Genomic DNA, 21149 nt, shown 5'->3' on the forward strand with positions numbered 1-21149 from the left:
CAAAATTTAGAGTACATCAGGTGACTGTGGAGCTATAAAAATGAAGATTCTCAATCCCCATCTCAGACCTAATGAAGCACAGTATCTGTGACTGGGACTCAGGTATGTTAAACAAGCTCCACAGGCGATTCTGATGTTCACTGATGTTGAGGAATCACTAGTGTAACGAACAGGACTTGAAGTCACAAAACTGCACTTACGCTGCTGGTCTTTTCCTTTGTGTGATATTGTAGCTATGTCACCATCTCCATAAGCAAGAGTATCCTCATTTTTAAAATGGAGAATAATTTTAATTTACAGAAACATTTTAGGAATTCAATGAGAAAAGTGCTTTGTAAGTGTCAAAGTATTAGGTGAAATTATTGGCATTCTAACCCTCCCAGAGTCTGTCCTCAAGCTGTTTCCAACATAGTGCCATCAACTGCCCAGTCTGAATGAACTCTACTTTAGGCTGGCTAGTCTTGTCATTGATGCTTCCAAACTACATGCACTCTGCTTACATTTGTTCTACCCTAAATGTTTTCTCCCCTTTGCCTTCCAAATATCCCCATCAAAACTTTATCTTAAATAAAGTCTTTCCTGATCACTTCAGGTAACAGTGATCTGTCCTTCAGAATTTATAGCTTGCCAAGTGCCACTTAATTCTACACTACTTTGAGCATCAATTCTATTGTCCTATGGTCTTGACTAAACAGTAGACCTTATATATCCCAAACTAGGTTGTAAACTCTTTGAGAAAAGGAATCTGGTGTTATGCTCCTTGTTCTCCACAGCACCTAATGAAATGGGCAGCAGAGTGTATTTTTTATGAAATATCCGAAGTTACCTTATAGCAATAGTGACTAACATTTTGTCCTAAATCATCTCAAAGCTAGTATTTCTCTCCAGCCTGCACTCTGTGAGACAGCTTCCCTGCAGTCTTCACACAGAACCAGAGTTTTCTGCTTTGTGGGTAGTCTGATGTTGAGTAAGAGCTGAGTTCTGCCTAAACGACTCCCCACACTCTTTACATTTATAGGGACCACCTCTATTATGGATTCTCTGGTGTTTACTAAGATCTGACCTCTGTCTGAAGGCTTTGCCACATTCGTCACATTGGTAGGGTTTCTCCCCAGTGTGGATTCTCTGATGCTGAATGAGACTGGTGATTCCTCGGAAGGCATTCCCACACTCATCGCATTTGTAGGGCCTCTCTCCGGTGTGGATTCTCTGATGTTCCGTGAGGACTGATCTTTGAGTGAAAGCCTTTCCACACTTATCACATTTATAGGGTCTCTCTCCAGTGTGAATTCGTTGATGTTCTATAAGACTTGTCCTCTGAATAAAGGCTTTTCCACATACATCACATTTGTAGGGTTTCTCCCCAGTGTGGATTCTCTGATGCTGAATAAGGCCACTCTGACTGAAGGACTTCCCACATTCCTTACACTGATAGCATTTTTCTTTGTGGTGGATCTCCTGATGGGAAACAAGGGAGGAGTTATAAACAAAGGCCTTTCCACACTCGCTGCACTCATAGGGCTTTGCCCCAGTATGGACTCCTTGATGCTGGGTAAGAATTGAACGCCGACTAAAACTTTTATTACACTGAGTACAATGATAAGGTTTGTCTCTTGTGTGGATTTTGAGATGGTGAAAGAGACCTGCTTTCTGGCTAAAGGCTTTGCCACATTCATTACAGTGGTAGTGTTTCTCTCCTGTGTGAAGTCTCTGATGTTGATTAAGAGCTGACCACCGGCCAAAGGCTTTGCCACATTCATTACATTTATATGGTTTCTCTCCCGTGTGTATTATTTTGTGTCGAATAAGCACAGTTCTCCCACGGAAAGTTTTTCCACATTCTTCGCATTTGTAGGGCCTGTCTCCAGTATGGATCCTCTGATGTTCTACGAAGCATGAGTGTTGACTAAAAGCTCTTCCACAGTCATCACATTCATAAGGCTTTTCTCCTGGACAGACTCTCTGGTGTTCAGAAAGGTCTGAGTTCTCAGTCAAACTTACTCCATTTTCATCACATGTATGTTGTTTATCTTCCCTGGAGTATCCAGAAGGCTCTCCTATTTTTTCTTCAGGTTCATAAGTTTTTTCATACCTAGCTGACTGAGACATTTCATTTTCAAATTTGCTAGATATATTCCCATATGGTTTCATTTCTTCAGAAACTTCTTGCTTTAAATTCCTATACTCATTTCCAGTCTCAACATCTGAAACTAAAAATGGATCATAAATGTTAACTAGTTTCTTGTGATAGCAAATAGCAACTTCACTAGGCAACATAAACTTATTCAAGTGAAAAATTACATAAGAACCTAGAGTTCCTGCATGACTATAAAATGGCACTAGAATATACGACAGACTAATAAACAAAGCATTCCAAAAACTGTTAAGGAAAAAAGCAATAACCCAATAGAAAACTTGGCAAAGAAAAAAACTGATGGTTTCCAGGAAAGGAAATACAATAGTTCTTAAACACAAGAAAAGATGCTCCACCTCACAATAAGAGAAAAGCAAATTTAAACAATATTGAGTATAATTTTCACCCATCAGATTTGCCAATAGCTTGATATAACACTATGTTCACAACATGGATATCATACATTGCCAGTGAGAGTGTAAACTGACCCAAACTTTACAGAGGGCAAGTTGACAATATATATAAACATTACAACTATATATATAAAACCTTTGACCTAGTAATTCCACACAGAAGAATTTATGCTACAGATATACTCACACATACAGTTATTTACCACAGCACTGTTTGTTACAGTAAAAGAGCGGGGCCAACTTAAGTGTCATCAGCAGGGGAAGTTAATTGCATGATATATCCATACATTTTAATATTAAACACCTGTTAAGAAATAAAAAATGCAAGCTTCTACAATCTCAGTGATAAAGAGGGGAAAATATATTTGAATATGAAAAACATACATATATGATTAAAAAATCTCTAGAAGGACACACAAGAAACTAGTAACAGTGACAACCTATTTCAGAATAGGGGTAAGGAGACCAAATGGCTAGGGAAATTGAGTGGAATGAAAACTTTTCACTGGGTAACTTTAAATTATTATTTTTTGGACCATGTGAATTTTCACCTATTTAAAAAAATTAAATGAAAAAAAAAATAGAGGAAATAGAAATAAGGAAGGTACTGAGTCTTTCACCCCTTCACTAACTTTGAACATTCTACCTCATTTGCTTTATTACTCCTTCTCTTTATAAGAATAATACACACACACACACACACACACACACACACACATATATTTTTTCTTTCCCTGCACCATCTGAGAGTTAGCTGCAGACATCATGGAGCAAAGGTTTATTTAAGTGAAGGAGGCAGGAGATAGTCGAATTGGAAGATAATGGTACTGTCTGCTAGGATTAAGGCTAAAAATAGCAGGGAGGTCAGTACAGAGGAAAATAACTGTCAGAAGAACTAAACTAAGTGATTTCAAATAAAATACAGCCAGAATTTAAAAAATATTAATATAAAGAGAAAAAAAGAGCTGTAGAGTGACAAACCAGGCTGCCTGAGGTCTACACATGAGCCGTCAGATTTCTAGAGAGACTTTCCTGACTTTAATGATCAGAAACAGCACAAAGTACAAAAAAGCCCCAGTGCCCTGTGTTAGCCCCATCTTCCCCTTCCTCCCAAGGTGGGTCTTTCTTCTTTACCTTGCTTCTTCTGGGCTTCAAGTTCTGGAGATTCACACTTTAGCTGGGCTTTCACAGACGGGAGGGACATTCTGGGTTCTTGTTCTGTTCTTAGAGCTACCATCTCCTGCAAGAACATTTCCTGTTCCTCAGTGTGGACTGAGACCTGAGGTAGATGAGATATAACTGAGATACTCACTCTGATAACATTAAACAGAACAGTATACTATTCATGGCAGTGGCACCCAGCTCTCTGAAACTTGAAATAAACTTCTTTCCAGATATCAGCTTACCATAATCCTACTCATTCTTCAAGGCCAACATAAATGTCACCTCCTCTGAGAAACCTTCCCTTCCCCAGCTGGAAGTAATTTCCCCTATTTTTAACAGTTAAAGAATGTTGACTGTGCCCCCTTTTACTTCTTTGTCTATGCTCAAAGAAATGGATAAATGAAAGAGAAAAAAAAAAAAGAGAGAAGGAAAAGAAGGTAAAAAGAGGCAGAAAGGAGGGGAAAAGAACTTAGGGGGAAATAAACCGGAAGTGAGAAAGAAGGAAAGGAAAGGGGAAAAGTAAAGGGAGAAAGTAAAAGTGAAAGTAAAGAAAGGAAGGGAAAAAAGGAAAAGGAGAGAAATCTCTTCCATATTTACCCCAAAAGCTGTTCCTAATAGACTCTGCTCTTCTGAGGTCCCCACCCCACTTCTTTCTGGGAGATGATCTTATTTTCTATTTATCTAAGATCACAATCATCTCAAAAAATCATCTCCCCTTCACTTTATCTAGCTCCACTCTCATACTCTTCTCCTTCCCTTGTATCTTAAAGGAAGATGTCTTTTCTTTTTCAAGGCTTGTATCTACTTTTGCCTTCAATCTCATCCTTTTCCGCTTCCCTTTGACCCCTGCTCCTTCAATTAACTCATTTACTCAGCAATTTCAGCCACTCTGTAGCTTCCACTACTCCACGGGCCCATTTCCTCTTGCATTTAAAAGTAATAGGCTCCCCCAGCATGGTATTATAAAAAGCAGGGATCTGGAATCACTCTAGTTACTTACTCTGATCCTTAGTTTAGTAGCTCTGTCACCATGGGCTAGAAATTACTCTGAGATTATGACACCATGCCATGTAAAGCACTTCGCACAAGGACTTGGCATATGCCAGGCCCTCAAGTTACTTCCCCATCCCCTTCAATGGCTAAATTTTGTAAATAAGAAATCACCATACACTGGTTCTATTTCCCTGACATAGTTTCATTTTGTAATCTCTCCCTCAGAATGAGAGCCAAAATCAGCAGGTACTATCTCAGATGTACAGAAAAAGCTGTTTTGATACTTCAAATTTTGGGGAGGGGAAAGCAAAAAAAGGCCAGTATAGTGAACTGTGCCTTCTGTCCCTGGATCTTCAGTTAGGCCTCATAAATCAAGCTGTAAACTCCACTAGCTACTCTCAGCAGCCCTCAAGGGAAAGGACTGGTTGGCAATACAAACTCAACATGACTAAAACCAAATTACTTTTGCCTGCACCTGAAAATCCCATTCTTTCTTTTGGTTCTCTTCCTACCTTCCCGGCCACTCCCCAGTTTCCACTGCTGGTTACTCCCCTGATGATCCCTTTGTGTCTCATGGCTTTAAATACCACCCATATTCTGGCAAGTCCCAATTTTATATTTCTAGCACAGATTTCCCCCCACTGAATTCCAACTTTTTATATCCAGTTGCTTGCTCACACTTTCCACTTGGATTCTAGTAAGAATCTCAAAATTTACACATCCAAAACCTAACTCTTGATTCCTTTTACCATCTCAGTGAATGACAAACCCATTCTACCTGATGTTCAGACTAAAACCCTTGGCATAATCTTTAACTCACGTTCTCTCACATCCCGCCACCTATACAGAAACAAATCCTCTCAAGCTCTACCTTCAAAAGGTATCCAGAATCCAATCACATCTCACCACTTCCACTGCTACTATCCTAGTCCAGGCCACCAGCATCTCTTGCCTGGATTATTGCTTATAGCCACAGCCTCCTAAACTGGTTTCCCTGCTTCTAACTTTGTCCCCTATGCCTCCCCTAGTCCCACCATGAGCCCCAATGCAGAACTTTTCCAACATAGCAGGCAGTAATTATGTTAAAATTTAAGTCAGATTAAATCTCTCTTCTGCTCAAAACTCTCCAACGACTTTCCATCTCAGAATAAAATCCGAATTCCTTATAATGGCCTACAAGTCCCTTGTATGGTTTGATCTTCTTGTAACTATCTGATTTCATCTCCTCCTTGACAAATACATCTCTACCATGACAAGCACATTCTCACCTTAGGACCTATCCATTTACTACTGATATTTCCCCTGCCTGCAACACTCTTATCCTAGATGGCTGCATGGCTTGCTCTTTTAATTCAGATCTCTGCTCAAAATGTCACCCTATCTGAAAATCCTTCCCTGACCAGTCTATTGAAAACTACACAATCTTCATTTCATTCACTATTCCTTTTCTCTGCTTTACTGTTGCTTCTTTAAATATAGAATTTATGACCACCTGATGTATTACACATTTGTTGATTTTTTTGTTTACTGTCTGTCTCCTCTCAGTAGACTAAAATCTATCAACGTAAGAGCAGCAACCCTCTACACTTTGTTCACTGGTGCATTCCCAGTACCTAGTAAACAATAGTCAATAAATATCTGCTGAATGAATGAACTTTTCCCAATCCACCTTCGCCTACAATCTTGCACTCTGTTAGAAGTGTCTCCGTTATGCTCATCTTTCAAGCTTGAAATCCCTACTGCTTAGCCTAGAATAGACTGCTCAGTAAAGAGTTCTCAATTCTTTCTTCCTTCTTTACACCTCTACTCTGTCATCATTTTCAATTAATTCTTACCTAAGACATGCCTCTTCCTTCGCAGTCACACTTTCATGACCCTATTTTAAACTTAGATCTTTTTGCCACATGCTCCTTTCCTCTTCAATCTTTGTACTTCAATGCTAGATTATATTTCCTTTTTATTATTTCACCGTTTATACTCTCTATACCAAGCTTTCTTAGCCTTGATTCTACTGAGATGCTGGGTCAAATAATTTTTTGTTGTATAGTATAAGGCTGTTCTTTCCACTGTGAGATATCTAGCAGCATCCCTGTCCTTTAGCCACTAGATGCCAGGAGTACCTCCCGCCGTTAAGACAACCAAAAATGTTCCATGACATTGCCAAATGCCCTCTGCAGTACAAAATTGTCACCGGGTGAAAACCACTGTCTTTTATCAACGCTAAAACAAAACAAAATAGTCCTATGTAATTTGGTTCTTTTTTATATCTTGGCGTTAGTAAAATTCATTTAGACTCAGAGAGAACAGATTAGGAGCTTCTGTTCTACAGAATAAAATCTAAACTCAAGAGGTTGGTATTCAAGGTCCTGGACTCTCTGTGCTCAACTCTTCTACTCACCTTTCCAACTTAACTGGGCTTTCAACTACTCAAAGAAACATGGGTCCCATGACCTGCCCCTCCCTCCTAACTTTCCACTCTGCTCCTACATCTCATTCCTCTGAGATGGTGACTTCGATTTCTCCATCTTTTAATCCTTTTTTTTTTTTTTTTGCGGTATGCAGGTCTCTCACTGTTGTGGCCCCTCCCATTGCGGAGCACAGGCTCCGGACGCACAGGCTCAGCGGCCATCGCTCACGGGCCCAGCCGCTCCGCGGCATGTGGGATCTTCCCGGACCGGGGCACGAACCCGTGTCCCCTGCATCAGCAGGCGGATTCTCAACCACTGTGCCACCAGGGAAGCCCCTATCTTTTAATCCTTTAATGGAGACAAGGCAGTGGATATATCTGCAAAACCTGATTTCTTAATTATTTGTATTGTTCAGCAGAAGTGATGCCCCTTTCAAGAGGCTGCTGCCCACTTTGTTACCATCATCTCTCTAACATTTTCTCTCTGTCCTCCAAGTCTTCTGTTTCTAATGTTTCTGGGCAGCATTTCATCAAACAGAATTTTGTAGCTTAATGCAGAAATACATGATCCTTCTACAGAAAAGATATAAATAAGTTAGGATTATGTTAACTAATGTTCTACGACACTCAGGCCCCTTTCTGATGCACCAAAGTGTCGAGAATACGTTTTGTGAAATAATGTTAGACTTCATTCTGGCCTAGAAATCCCTAATTCATCTTTTCTCAAACAGAAACCACATCTTTGTTCTCACCTGATATCCTGGCTCATCCAACTCTCTCTCTAAATCCTCCAGCACAGTCACCACCTCTTCCCCACTCTGTGGATGCTGTTCCTGGACCCAAGCTTGGAGCTCCTCGGGCAGGATGGTTAGGAATTGCTCCAACACCAGCAGTTCCAGAATCTGCTCTTTTGTGTGTGTCTCTGGCCTCAGCCACTGATGGCAAAGTTCCCGGAGTTGGCTCAAAGCCTCACGGGGTCCAGATGTTTCCTGGTAGCAGAGCTGCCTGAAGTACTGTCGGAAGACCTCCCTGCTGTGGGTGGTGTTCTTTTGCACGTTCTGATCCTGTCTGGCGGTACACTTATTTTCCTCCTCCACCTCCTCTTCCTCTATCTTTATTTCCAAAAGTTCATCTTGCTCCTTGTTGGCCTGGATGGACCAAGTAGATGCCATCATAGCTGTGCAAATGCTTATGAATGCTTCAAGCAAGATCTCCTGTGCCGTCTCTTTCTGGCTGGAACTGAAGAAGAAGCCATCATCATTAACACAAACTACACCAAAAACAAAAAGTGCAAATTCTAAGAATTTAAAAATGCACTTTGAAAGCCGCCTCCAGGTTAATTTTCTATACGCAGGAAAACACTCTGATAAAAAAGACTCAAGAATAGACTAATTTAAAGAGAAATATTAAGTAAAAGGTGCTAAGTTGTTTCAGGACTCTAAGAAAGAAAAGTAAGACTTGGTAGGAAACATTTCCACTTGATGATAGAAAAAAGAACAATTAAACGGAATAAACAAACATTTACGGCAAACAATAATAAAAAGTTGAGACATCCTTGATTGGCTGCTTTTTAAATTTTTTAAATACCCAGATGTCTGGTGGAAATCATTTAGTCATAAAAGCAGCAAAGTCACATGAATTTATTCCCTCAGGAGCCTAATCTCTCTGCTCCTCATTCTTCATTTATCAAGCGAAAAGGCTGAAGACATTGGTCTTTAAGACTTTCTTCTACCCTCGCGTTCTGTGATTTTAAATCTAAAGGCAGGCCCAGGAAAGAGGCCCTAGGACGCCAGTCAGCGTCTGTGACCCAAGACTGTTCAGAAATGTCAGAAGGCGCATAATTCAAGAAGGGTACACCGCGCGAGACAAGCCCGGGAGGAATGGAGCGCACAGCCGGGTCTCTCCTTCATCCCCGGGCTCCGACCCACTCTCCGAGGGATTGGGGGTCGGGGCTAGCTTCTGCGTCAAGGAGCTTCTCGCGGATCCACCTAGGCAAGTGAGGCCCGGAGGCCGCCCCACTCCAGCCGGGGCCGAGAAGGCCGTAGCACCCCCGCCTGCCGCGTCCGCAGCACAGGACCGCTCACCCGCAGCCCCTGGACGCCAGCAGCGGTTTCTCTCCGGGGACAAGGGGTTGAGGCCTCGAACCGCTTCGAAACCGGAACCCACCAGCAGCGACCCATAGAGGCCGGAAGCGGCCGCGAAGTGCGGAAGACCGGTTCACTTCCGCCGCCGCTCTAGGAAGGGTGCGGGAGGGGCTCGCAAATTGGTAGATTTCCCGCGCGCCCATGTGAGAGGACAACTGAAGACTCACAGGCCTGCGGTTTCGCGATATTGTTTTCTCCTGCTCCTCTTCGGCTGGCTAGTATCTCCACTTCCCCCGACCCGATGGGCGGTCGAGGCTTGGCGAGCCTACCTGTGCTAGGGAAATCCCATGCTTTTTCCACTCTCACTTTTATTTGGGTTTCTGCACCTTTGATGTTCAAGATGCCTCAAAAGGATGTTTTCCCGAGGTCCTTCCCGACTCAGGAAGGGACCTCTTCCACACACACTTCTCAAGGGTCAACCTGGTGCTTTCTGCCTGCTTTTTCACCTTCTTCGGTTCTCTCTTATGCGCTGACGATAATTATACATCTGAAAACCCATAGGGTTCAATGGGAAAACTAAAAGATCATTTAGTAAAGTAGCAAGATATAAAATTAACACACTAAAATCAAGAGCCTTCCTATATGCAAATAACCAGTGATAAAGTTACAAGATATAATGGAAGAGAATACCGAATTTACAATAGCAACAACCAAAAAGCAAGCAAACAAAACAAAAAACAAGAAGAAAGAAAGAAAGAATAAGCTTAGGAAAAAATATGCAAAACCTGTATGGGGAAAACCTCCTGAAAGGCCAAGTGTATACTTAGACAAATAGAAAGCCATATGCCAACAAGACTAATAAGAGTTTTGGCTCGAAAGACTCAATGAAGAAGTCAGTCTTCTAAAATAAAAGTATTGACACATATTGTTCTAGAATTAGACAAGTTGGTTATAAAGTTGATATGGGGGGGCTTCCCTGGTGGCGCAGTGGTTGAGAGTCTGCCTGCCAATGCAGGGGACATGGGTTCGTGCCCTGGTCCGGGAGGATCCCACATGCCGCGGAGCGGCTGGGCCCGTGAGCCATGGCCGCTGAGCCTGCGCGTCCGGAGCCTGTGCTCTGCAACGGGAGAGGCCGCAGCAGTGAGAGGCCCGCGTACCGAAAAAAAAAAAAGGATAAATTAGGCCTCATCAAAATAAAACACTTCTGCTCTCTAAAAGACACTATGAGGAAAAGGCAAACCACAGGCTGAGAGAAAATATTTGCATCACATATATTTGTCAAGGAACTTGTATCCAGAATACATTAAAAAAAAAAACACTTAAAGTTGATATGGGAAAATAAGAATAGCCACAATACCCTCTGAAAAAAGAACGGTGAGGGACAGCCTAATCGGATATTAGCACATGTTATAAAGCCTCTACAATTAGGAGTGTGATATTGTGTAAAAACAGAAATAGACCTAGGTACCTATGGATATTTAGTAAATGATGGTGGCATCTCAAATTAACAGGGGAAATGACAGACTTGTAAATAAGTTGTGTTGGGACAACTGATAGCCATTTGGTCAAAAATAAAATTGAATTAATATCTCCCATCACACGGCACAGTCAGGATAAATTCCAAATGGATCCAAAAACCAAATGTAAAAAAATGTACCTATACATGTATTAGAAGAAACACGAATAATAATTCTAATTCCCTGGGAACAGGGAAACCTTGCCTAATAATGCCTCAATTTCCAAAAGCAATAAAAAATTAAATTTAATCAGATAAATCTGACTAAATAAAAATCAAATGAATTGGTTATCAAAAAACACCATAAAGAAAAGTCAGAAGACAAATGACACGCTGGAAAAATGTTTGCAACGTATCACAAAGGACTAATATCCCTAATATATAAAAGATTCCTAAAATAGTTCCTAAAAAGAAAATAGCCAATAACCCAATAGATAACATGGGCAAAAGAAATGAACAGTTGACAGAATAAGAAATTGTAGCAGCCCTCAAATGTCTGTAAAGATGCTCAGCTTCATTCAAAATATAAACATACAAACTAAAAACTACACTGAGGTGCCATTAGTCATTTTATCTGATTGGCTCAAATCCAGAAGTTTGACAATATACTCTATTTATGAGGAAAGAGGAACTCTTATACATTCTCAGTGGGAACACAAAATAATACAACTCCTATTTGGAAAAATAAGAAAATGTAGCAAAAGCACCTATGTAAGTTTACCCTTTGCCCCTGCAATACCACTTATAGAAATCCATCCCAAAGACATATTAACAAATATATGAAATGACATGCATACAAGGTTATTCGTTCAAGTATTCAAGCTAAAAGACTGGAAACAAACCTAATGTCCATCAATAGGTGACTGATTGAATAAACTGTGGCATAACTACCTAGGCAGCTATAAAAAGAAATGAGAAATCATGATGTACTGCTATGGAATGACTGACAGGTGCTGATAGCATACTACCTGTGGTAGACAGAATAATGACACCCCTCCCCCAAGATGTTTACTCCTCACCTAATCTCCAGAACGTGTGAATTTATTATGTTACATGACAAGGGGGAATTCAGGTTGCAGATCAAATTAATCTAATTCTATTCAACTGATCTTAAGGTAGGTTTTCTTAGTTGAGAACCAACTTGTTTTGTTCTAATAAAGCTTGATTTCTGGACACTGAAGTTTGAATTCAATATAACCTTCTCATATCACAAAACACTACACTTCTTTTGGTTTTTTAAATTAAATTTTATTTTAATATAATTGTAGATTCATATGCAGTGTAAGAAATAATGCAGAGATCTCATTTACTCTTTACCAAGTTTCCACAAATAGTAATATGTTGCAGAACTATACTACAATGTCACAACTGGAATATTTACATTGTTACAGTCAAGATACACAACATTTCCACCACTACAATCCCTTTTATGAACACATCCACTTCCTGCTCACTCCCATCTTCTCATTAACTACTGGCAACCAGGACTCTGTTCTCTGCTTCTATAATTTTGCCATTTCATATTTGGTTTTTTCATCTCTGTTTTCTTCTCTTGCCTTCTTGTAGGTTACTTGAATGTTTTTTAAATTGTATTTTAATTTATCTATAACATTTTTGGTGTATCTCTTTGTATAGCTTTTTTAGTAGTTGCTCTAGGTTTCATATCATATAGACACAACTTAGCACATTCTATTGGTGTCATCATTTTACCAGCTTGAGTGAAATATAGAAACCTTACTTCCCTTTACATCCCTTACCCTCCCCATTTATAATTCTTTTAAATATTTCCTCTAAATGTATTTAGCAACACATTAGACAATGTTATAATTTTTGCTTCAACAGTTAAACATAATTTAGAAAAATCAAGAGAAGGAAGCTTATTGGATTTACCCATATTCCTTCTTCTTTCCTGATTCTTCTATTTAGAGAAATTCCTTTTGCCATTTTTTAAAGGTAGGTTTCCTAGTGACAAATTCTATGTTTTACTCATCCGAGGATGTTTTGATTTTCTCCTTTACTCCAGAAGGATATTTTCACCAAGTATAGGATTCTGGCTTGACAGTTCCTTTCTTTCAGTTCTTTAAAAATACTATGTCAATTCCTTCTGGTCTCCATTATTACTCATAAGAAATCCACTGTCATTTGAATTTTCTCCTATAGGTAAGATGTCATTTTTCTCTGCTTTCAAATCTTTTGCCTTTGTGTTTGGGAAGTTTGACGTGACATGGTTTTGAATGGATTTCTTTGGGTTTATCCTGTTTTCATTTTGATCAGCTTCTTGAATCTGTAGGTTTACATCTCTTGCCAAAACTGGGAAGTTCTCAGCCACTACCTTTTCAAGTACTTTTTCAGCCCCATCCTCTTTGGGACTTCAATGACATGAACATTACATCTTTTCTATAGTTGCACAGGTCCCTGAAGTTCTTTGTATTAGTTTCTTTTGGCTTCTATAACAAATTACCACAAATTTGTGTCTTAAACACAACAGAAATTTATTCTCTCACAATTTTAGAGGCCAGAAGTCTGAACTCAAGGTGTTGTCAGGGCTGTGTTCCCTCCAGAGACTCTGGGGTACAGACCCTGTTTCTTGTCTCTTCCATCTCCTGGAGCTGCTTGCTGGTCATGCCTCGGTGTTCCTTGGGCTCGAGGCCACATCACTCCAATCTCTGCCTCCATCTTTCCATCACCTTTTTCTCTGTGCCTAATCTCCCTTTGCCTCTCTCTTATAATGATATTTATTATAGCATTCTGGACCACCCTGGATAATCCAGGATAATCTTCTTGTCTCAAGATCCTTAACTCAATCACTTATTTTGCCATATAAAATAATATTCACTGTTCTGCAACATAAGGTAATATTTATAGGTTCTGGTGATAAGGAAGTGAACATACCTTTGAGGGGCTATTTTTTCAGCCTACTACATTCTGTTCCCTTATATATTTTTTTCTCCAGTCTATTTTCTCTCTGTTGTTCTGATGGAGTTATTTCTGTTGTTCTATCTTCTACCTCACAGATGCTTTTTCTCCATTCTGTTGTTGAGAACATATTTTTCAGTTCTCAAATTTCCATTTGGTTTTTCTTTATATCTTCTATTTATTTGCTAGGACTTTCTATTTCCTGACCGAGGCTTTCCGTACTTTCATTGTCTATATTTTCATTTTTTTTACATGTGTTCACAATTTCTCATTGAAACTTTTTTTAATCGTGGTTGCTTTGTCAGATTAATTCTAACATCTCTGTCAGCTTGGTGTTGGCATCTTTTAATTTTCTTTTTTCATTCAGTTTGAGATCTTCCTGGTTTTTGGTATTTGAGTGATTTTTTATTGAAATGTGGACATTTTGTATTGTTATGAGACTGGATCTTAATTAAACCTTAGGTTTCAGCTGGTTTTCTCTGAAACTACTGTGGCGGGGGAAGTAGGGGAGGGTGACACTGAGGCAATGCCAGAAAAGGGCCAGTAGAGAGTCAGGACTTTCACCATCACCCAGCAATAACAAGTCTGCGCTCACACAGTGTCTGTGGTGACCATGTGGAATCCAGAACTCCTACCCCTACCCAACAGTAAGGAGGAGCTCAATGTAAATCAGGTGGGGAACCTGGACTTCTACCTCTATCTGGCAGTAATGAGGTGCTACCTTCCCCTACCACACTCTTTAATGTTTTCTTAGCCACAGAAATTCACGTGGCACTTAGCTTTGTTTTGCAAAATTGCGAGGATCACATTATAGTAAAATACTTTTTAAAAGAGCTAAGCTTCTACGGTACAAATATGTAATCATGACCATTACTATAACGGATTTTAATGAAAATTGAAAAACTCAGATAAATTCAGGTAAGGTATAAGAAACCATCTTTTAGCCTTAAGGATCCGTCAGCCGATGGACACCGGAGGGTGCTCCCCGCTGGTGAACCTATGTCTCCTTCGAGAAGCAAGTAGTCTGCACAGACGAGGCTCTGTACAGCATTTGTGTTCAGTTCTCTGCATCTCTGAAACGTCCGGAAGCACCGACATGGAAAAGGGAGTCGGATCCTGAGGGATCTATGTAAGGCAAGGGAGAAGAACCCAAGCCAGTCCTGGAGAAAGGGGGCAACACCCCAAACTCCAACCCCAAGGTCTTTGCAGAGGTACAGAGCATCCTGCGTGGGGAGGAGCCAGATACCCACCTATACCTGACCAGAGTCGGGAAGCATCAACGGAAACGGGATATTTGGGCTACAGCTCACACCAGGAACTGGAAATAAGTCACAACGCTTGACCGCATCTCCGCTGGCTCCTCAGCCGCCTCTCTAGGAAACTTGGAGGACCTGTTATCTCAGTGGTTGATCTGGCAACCTGGCACACCTTCGCGTGCTTGGCTTCCTCCTAATGGCTCAGGCAGGAAAATCGACGAGGGCTTGTAACCTCTAGGGTCCAGCAGCCACTCAGTCTGGGCTAATATCTTTCTACTCCACTGAGGACACCTGGCCACTCTCACCGGATTCTCGCAACCCTAGGTTCCCTTAGGACCCGGTCCTCTGACGTCCCAGCCTTCAGGGTCCCTCTCCTGCAGTCTCTTGAGGTACCAACTGTCAGTTAACTTCCAGCGTCAGAAGCAATAATGAACATCCACCTAAGGAAAGCGCCAACAAGAGGGGCAGAAGTCGGCTTGCTCCCCACTGTTTTAAATCTTTGCATAATCGGGTCCCTCTGAGTAACCTAACCACTGATTTAGTCAGTCTGGGGTGGGGCCCAGGCAACTGCACTTCAAACAGCCCAGGTGATTCTAATGCAGGTATACACCAAGAAACAGTGGCTTCATCATAAAGCTAAGGTAGCTGGCATGGAAATCTGGATGTGGGTCCAGAGAGACCTAAAAACATCACAGAGTAATTTATAGACTGTGCTCTTCTCCCTGTTCTCCTTTTTATGGAAAGTACTAAAATGAGTGAGGAGCGAAGGCAGTGAGACTATTTTCACTGCTTGAGACTCCTGTACTTAAGACACTTGGAACAACTGAGATGGAGGAATTTCTAATAAGTACTGTGAAGATGAAGCACTTATCTTGGTAATGCTGTCTCTGCATCTATCTTATTTTTCCTTCTCTTTGGTCACCATTGTTGGCCAGAGTTTTGGTGTCTCATTTTGCTTTCTGTCTAATTCCTTTTCATGTTCTCACATTTTGTCCATCCTTTTTCTCTTTCCATCCCATTTGTTTTTTGCAGATGCCTAAAATGTGTCTCAGGGCTCCAAGTCTAAGTGTCCATGAAACTACATATAATTCACGATGATCTTTGTTCATAGTTTTGTTTTAAAAAAACAATGTGATTAAAAACTAGAAAGATCACTATAAGTACTTAACCACTTGGGTTTCACTTTTCTCATGTAGGTATGAAGTGAGCGAAACTCCAAATTTTCTTTTTAAAGCTCAATATTCTCTGATTCTATAGTAAAAAGCTCCCATCACACACACAAAATACTTTTGATGATTCTATACTGCTTATCAAACAAAGACTCAATGCATTAGGAAAGTGTTCAAGGCTCTCTCAATCTGGCCCTCACCTACAATCTCCCACTCCCGCACTTCTTTGCAGGAACTCCGTGACCCAAACTGGAAAACCCCTGGCTCTTGAGCATATCTTAAAATGGGGATCTTGCCTCACCCTATTCCCTGTGCCAAAAACACTTTCCTCTGTCCTCCACCTCCCTCTGCAAAGAATCTACATTTCTCTCAATTACTAATTCAACATTTAACCAATGACACATGTATATTCATATATATTTTATATTTCAAAATTCTTCCACAGAAAATACTTATATTTTATAATAATTTTGACCTATTTTTATTTTAAAATTTCCTCAGAGATAATTTTTGTCTTACTAGAAAAATATAAAACAATCTTCTACTATAAATTATAACTATGTTTTTTAAAAGAAAAGTATTGTCAGATATAGAAAATAGGAGTCATTTCCAAATACAAAATATGGACAGAGACTTGATTCTCCTGTTATCCTGACCTTCAACTCAAAATTATAGTGAAAGAGAATCTTCGGGGCTCTATCTACAGCTCTAGGCAGGTTTTGGTTGCAAGATACTTAGCCATTTTTTGATGCAGTGTCCACTGTCCTAACAGTGCTCAAAGGGGTGCTGGACTATCCTTCAAGAACCAGTAAGCCTATTTAATTGGATTTGAATCAATATTTTTTACACCTTGCTCAACCATAAAACCAAAATCTGCTCTCTCAGACTGAACTTTTCAAAGGGATAGGGAGGGATGGATACTGGTCCAGGGAACACCTGAAATGAGATCAATACTAGAGACTTCATAGGCTGAATAAAAGGAGCCAGGGCGGAAAAGAGAGGAGAAGTGAGGGAAATTTAGAAATGCAAAAGGGAGAAAACTAAGGACTTCTGGCCAGGAAGACTGGAATAATCACAGAAGAAGTCAAAGTCTACATGCCACTGTCTATAGGTTGAGACAAATATTATTTCTCACATAATGAGGAATGTGCATCCTAGATAAAAGAATTAGCATGAGAGAATTAGTACAATTAGTATCAGAAAACAAGGAAAGTTAGTTTGGTGAACTGTCAGTCATTTTAATTGTGTTAACCATCATTGCATTCTAAGCAGTACATCTGTCTCTACAGCATATATAATGTATTTTGTTTCTTGGCATTTTACCAGTTGTTGAGAAAATTGAGAATGTTTGAGAAGCTGTAAACAAAACAAAAAACAGGCACAGAACAAACCAAATATCCAACCTTCAACTGCAAGTGTAAAAACTCAGTCCATTAGAAATTCATCCTCTAAAATACTAATCTGCTCATATTTTAAACCTTTTAAGAGCTGATATAATTGAATTATCCAAACATACTGCTTCAGCATATTGGAGAAACATTTAAAATACTTATGAACTCAGATTGTAATAGTATATGTACTATATCACTATATGGAATATATATTTAACTTGAGAAGTTGAGTTTTTTTGAGAAGTTGATTTTATTTCAAACTTATATCTACTATATTTTCCTTAACTTCATCCTAAAATCCCTATGTATTTCTCTTGGATATAATTTAAACCTCAAGACAATAAAATATACTCTTGAGGACATTTAAGACTTTTTTTCTTCTAAGATTGTTGATAATACCTAAAATTAGTCACAAGTAGTGACACAAATAGTTTCAAATGTTAGGTCTAAGAATATAAAACAGAACAAAATACATGAAACTGAAAAATACCACCTATCACTTCTCCATTCTCCACAGAAGCATTATGTGTAATTCTAGTCATCCAAACCTTGTTTCCTAGCTCATGTGGATGTTGTTAGCTTTTAAATAGAAAGTGTTTGACTTGGACTAAACTGGGGAGAAGAATGAAACAATATATAACATTTTGAAGTAGTGATTTTTCATCTGTAGGAGTATGTTGAACTATGGAGCACCAACAAATGAGATATTGTCAACTTGTAAATAGAATAAGGAAGCCCTCTGTTATAATGCAGAAATCTCTAAAGATTATATTGTTTCATGAAAATAAGGTGTAGAAGAATATAAATAGTATGCCATCGTTCTGTGTAACAAGGGAATAAGATTATATATTCATATTTTCTTGTACTTATATAAAGAAACACTGAAAGATACATAAGAAACTAGTAAATGACTACCTATAAGGGAAAGATAGCGACCTTTTTTCAGTGTTGTTTCGATATTAGAACCAGGTCAAGAAAGAATTTTTTTAAAAAACTCCTTCTAAGTAAATTAAAATTTAAAGTTAAAAATAATCACTCACTACAAAAAAAAATAAAATGCCTCAAATGAGAGATAAGTGGAAGGAATCTTTCCTGGAACTCCACTGTAAATTAAATAGGCTGTACATTTATTGAAACATATAGATGGGAGGGTTTGTTGAGCTAAAAAGCAAAACCTCAGTGCCTTATAAGTGCTCTAAATTCTGTATGGCAACACAGTGCTTCCAGTGGCTTAGTAGAAAGAGCATTGCACTAGGAATTAGGAGAGAGGGTTTTAGTTCCAGCTCCATTAACTAGCTGTATGATCTTACACAGTCACTTCCTATAGCTTCTGTTTCCATATCTGTCAAATAAGGGCACGCAGAAGTGATCTCTAAAGTCCCTTAGAGCGTTTCTATTACTCTTAAGTTACCTGTGTGTGTATTTGGTATTCCAATCCAGACTGTTATCACCATAGATTTTTCATTTTTTTGGTCTCCTGGCCTTAGTATAAAGTTTTTTAACACTCAGTCAGTGTTAAGGGAAAGAAATCTTTTTATGTATGACCTTGATAATAATCAATAGGTAGTGCTGAGAGGCATGGAGGTTATAAAAAGCAATCAACAGGCAAGACTGATCATACTTTTCTGTCTACTTTTGTATATGTTTGAAATTTTCTATAACAAAAGTTTAAATAAAGAAAAACCCCAAAATGCTCATAAGTCACAGGAAAAATACAATGAGGACTATATTTTCACAATAAATATCTGAAGTGAGATATCAGATTTTTAGCTAAGTGTCTTGGTCTTTGCAAAATTTAAAATCATGAGCAATATTTGTTATGACTAGCCATTGAGCTACTAATAATATATGGTTGCTTCAATACCTTGGTTCCTAAACTGAAGGCTGAATTACTAAACCTCTACAGGGAGAAGCCTTCTGTATATTTATGGGAGGATTCATCTGCCCCCTTTTGTAGGTTAAAAGCAAATTATCCTATCTTATGTGAATGGAAACTAATCTAATAGTTTACATTACAGATTTTACTGCAATTATTTTTAAATTAATTTTTAAATACTCAGTGAACTACCTTTGACATTTTGTATTCAGGCTGCATATAATTTTTAAGACTTTTTTTTTTAAATTTTTAAAAACTAGGATGAAGTTTTCCTGAAGTACATGTAGAAGACTTTTGGGACAGATGTGTGTGAGATTATGTTGATGAAGTCAACACAACATTCAGTATTGCAAAGTATGGATGTCACTGACCAAAGAGATTCCGACAGATATATTTAAGATATTATGCATCTCTCAGCATAAAAATAAGAACGTTTTCACTGGTCTTCCTTGGAGCTTCCTATACTAGAGGATTAATCTCTTATTGTTCTCTCAGAGACAAAGTAAGAACCAGGACCCTTGCTACCATGCCTAGTGGTCTGACATCATGAAATTTTGCCCTACCTGTTCCAAGGAGCTAGCTGGATTCAGCCACAGGGTGGACTTTCCGATGCTGGACAAGGTTGCAGTGGTAACTGAAGTTCTTGCCACATTCCTCACATTCATAAGGTCTTTCTCCAGTGTGAATTCTCTGATGCTTAATGAGGACAGAACGTCGACTAAAGCTCTTACTGCACTGACTGCACTGGTAAGGTTTCTCCCCTGTGTGGATCCTGAGGTGATGGAAAAGCCCAGCGTTCTGGCTGAAGGCTTTACCACAAACGCTGCACTGGTAGCGCTTCTCCCCAGTGTGGAGCCTCTGGTGCTGGAAGAGGCCTGACCGCTGGCTGAAGGCCCGCCCACATTCATCACACTCATAGGGCTTCTCGCCCGTGTGCGTTCTCTGGTGCTCGATGAGGATGGAATTCTGGGTGAAGCTTTTCCCACATTCACCACAGATATAGGGTCTCTCCACTGAAGAGCTTACCCGTTGCCTTTCCCATCTGCCTTCGTGGTCACAGGTCTCTCCACACTCAGGCACTGGAATAATATTACCATTCAATTTTTCAGGTACTTCCACACGAGATTTCGTTTCTTTAGACAGATCCCTCTCTGGGGCTAACTCCACATTCCAAGTCCCAGCCTCATCATCTGAAATAGTAAATGGATGGCATGAATGTTATGTTTCCAAAGAAGAAAGAAAAAAACTGGTCAGGAGAGTGGGTGGAAAGGGACAAGCAACACATTTTCTGTTTACTTTCCCACTCTCAACAATTATACCAGGACTTCAGGAGAAGATGCCGTGTATCGTAACCGCTTGCTTACTGTCTGCGTCTCCCACCAGACTGTAAACTTCCTGAGGGCAGGAACCACATCTACCTTCCTCATCACTGCTTCCCCCGTACCCAGCTCAGTGCCTGGCACAAAGCAGACACTAAGTAAATGTGCTGAATCAATGACCATTCAGGGAATGAGTTAGGCTTCCTGAGGAAATTCTAATCCTCACCAATCTCCTGAACCGGGCACATACCTCGCAAGTTCCACTGAGGCTGCTCTTCCAAGGTTTGGAGCTGGCCACCAGACGACTCCTGGGCTGCTCCTAGAGTTGCTTTCTCCTTCACAAGCTCTTCCTGTTCATGATCATGGACTGGGACCTGGTAAAAATCAAGGACAGTTAGGAACGAAATATCAGAGAAGACATTGCAAGGCCTTCTCAAGACCAGTGGATAGGAAAAGAAGGCTCAACAAACTGGCAAAGAAAAAAAGGCAGAGAGATTAAGAGCCTATTACA

At 39.8% G+C, this 21149-nt stretch overlaps 2 protein-coding genes across 2 annotated transcripts in view; both read right to left on the reverse strand.

The window, feature by feature from the left end:
• Positions 1 to 9254, reverse strand: part of LOC132432697 (zinc finger and SCAN domain-containing protein 12) — a 49250-nt gene extending 39996 nt beyond the window's left edge. The window contains exons 1-4 of the mRNA XM_060023404.2: positions 9196 to 9254; positions 7864 to 8350; positions 3682 to 3826; positions 950 to 2210 (exon numbers count right to left, since the gene is read on the reverse strand). Of these exons, the coding sequence (XP_059879387.2) occupies positions 950 to 2210; positions 3682 to 3826; positions 7864 to 8286 (1829 nt within the window). The 5' untranslated portion in view covers positions 8287 to 8350; positions 9196 to 9254. The remainder of the gene's footprint in view (positions 1 to 949; positions 2211 to 3681; positions 3827 to 7863; positions 8351 to 9195) is intronic.
• Positions 9255 to 19895: 10641 nt separating this feature from the next.
• Positions 19896 to 21149, reverse strand: part of ZSCAN23 (zinc finger and SCAN domain containing 23) — a 1847-nt gene continuing 593 nt past the window's right edge. Inside the window, exons 2-3 of the mRNA XM_069541094.1 lie at positions 20865 to 21017; positions 19896 to 20509 (exon numbers count right to left, since the gene is read on the reverse strand). Of these exons, the coding sequence (XP_069397195.1) occupies positions 19896 to 20509; positions 20865 to 21017 (767 nt within the window). The remainder of the gene's footprint in view (positions 20510 to 20864; positions 21018 to 21149) is intronic.

Source organism: Delphinus delphis, chromosome 10, assembly GCF_949987515.2.
Source record: "Delphinus delphis chromosome 10, mDelDel1.2, whole genome shotgun sequence".
Classification (NCBI taxonomy): Eukaryota; Metazoa; Chordata; class Mammalia; order Artiodactyla; family Delphinidae; genus Delphinus; species Delphinus delphis.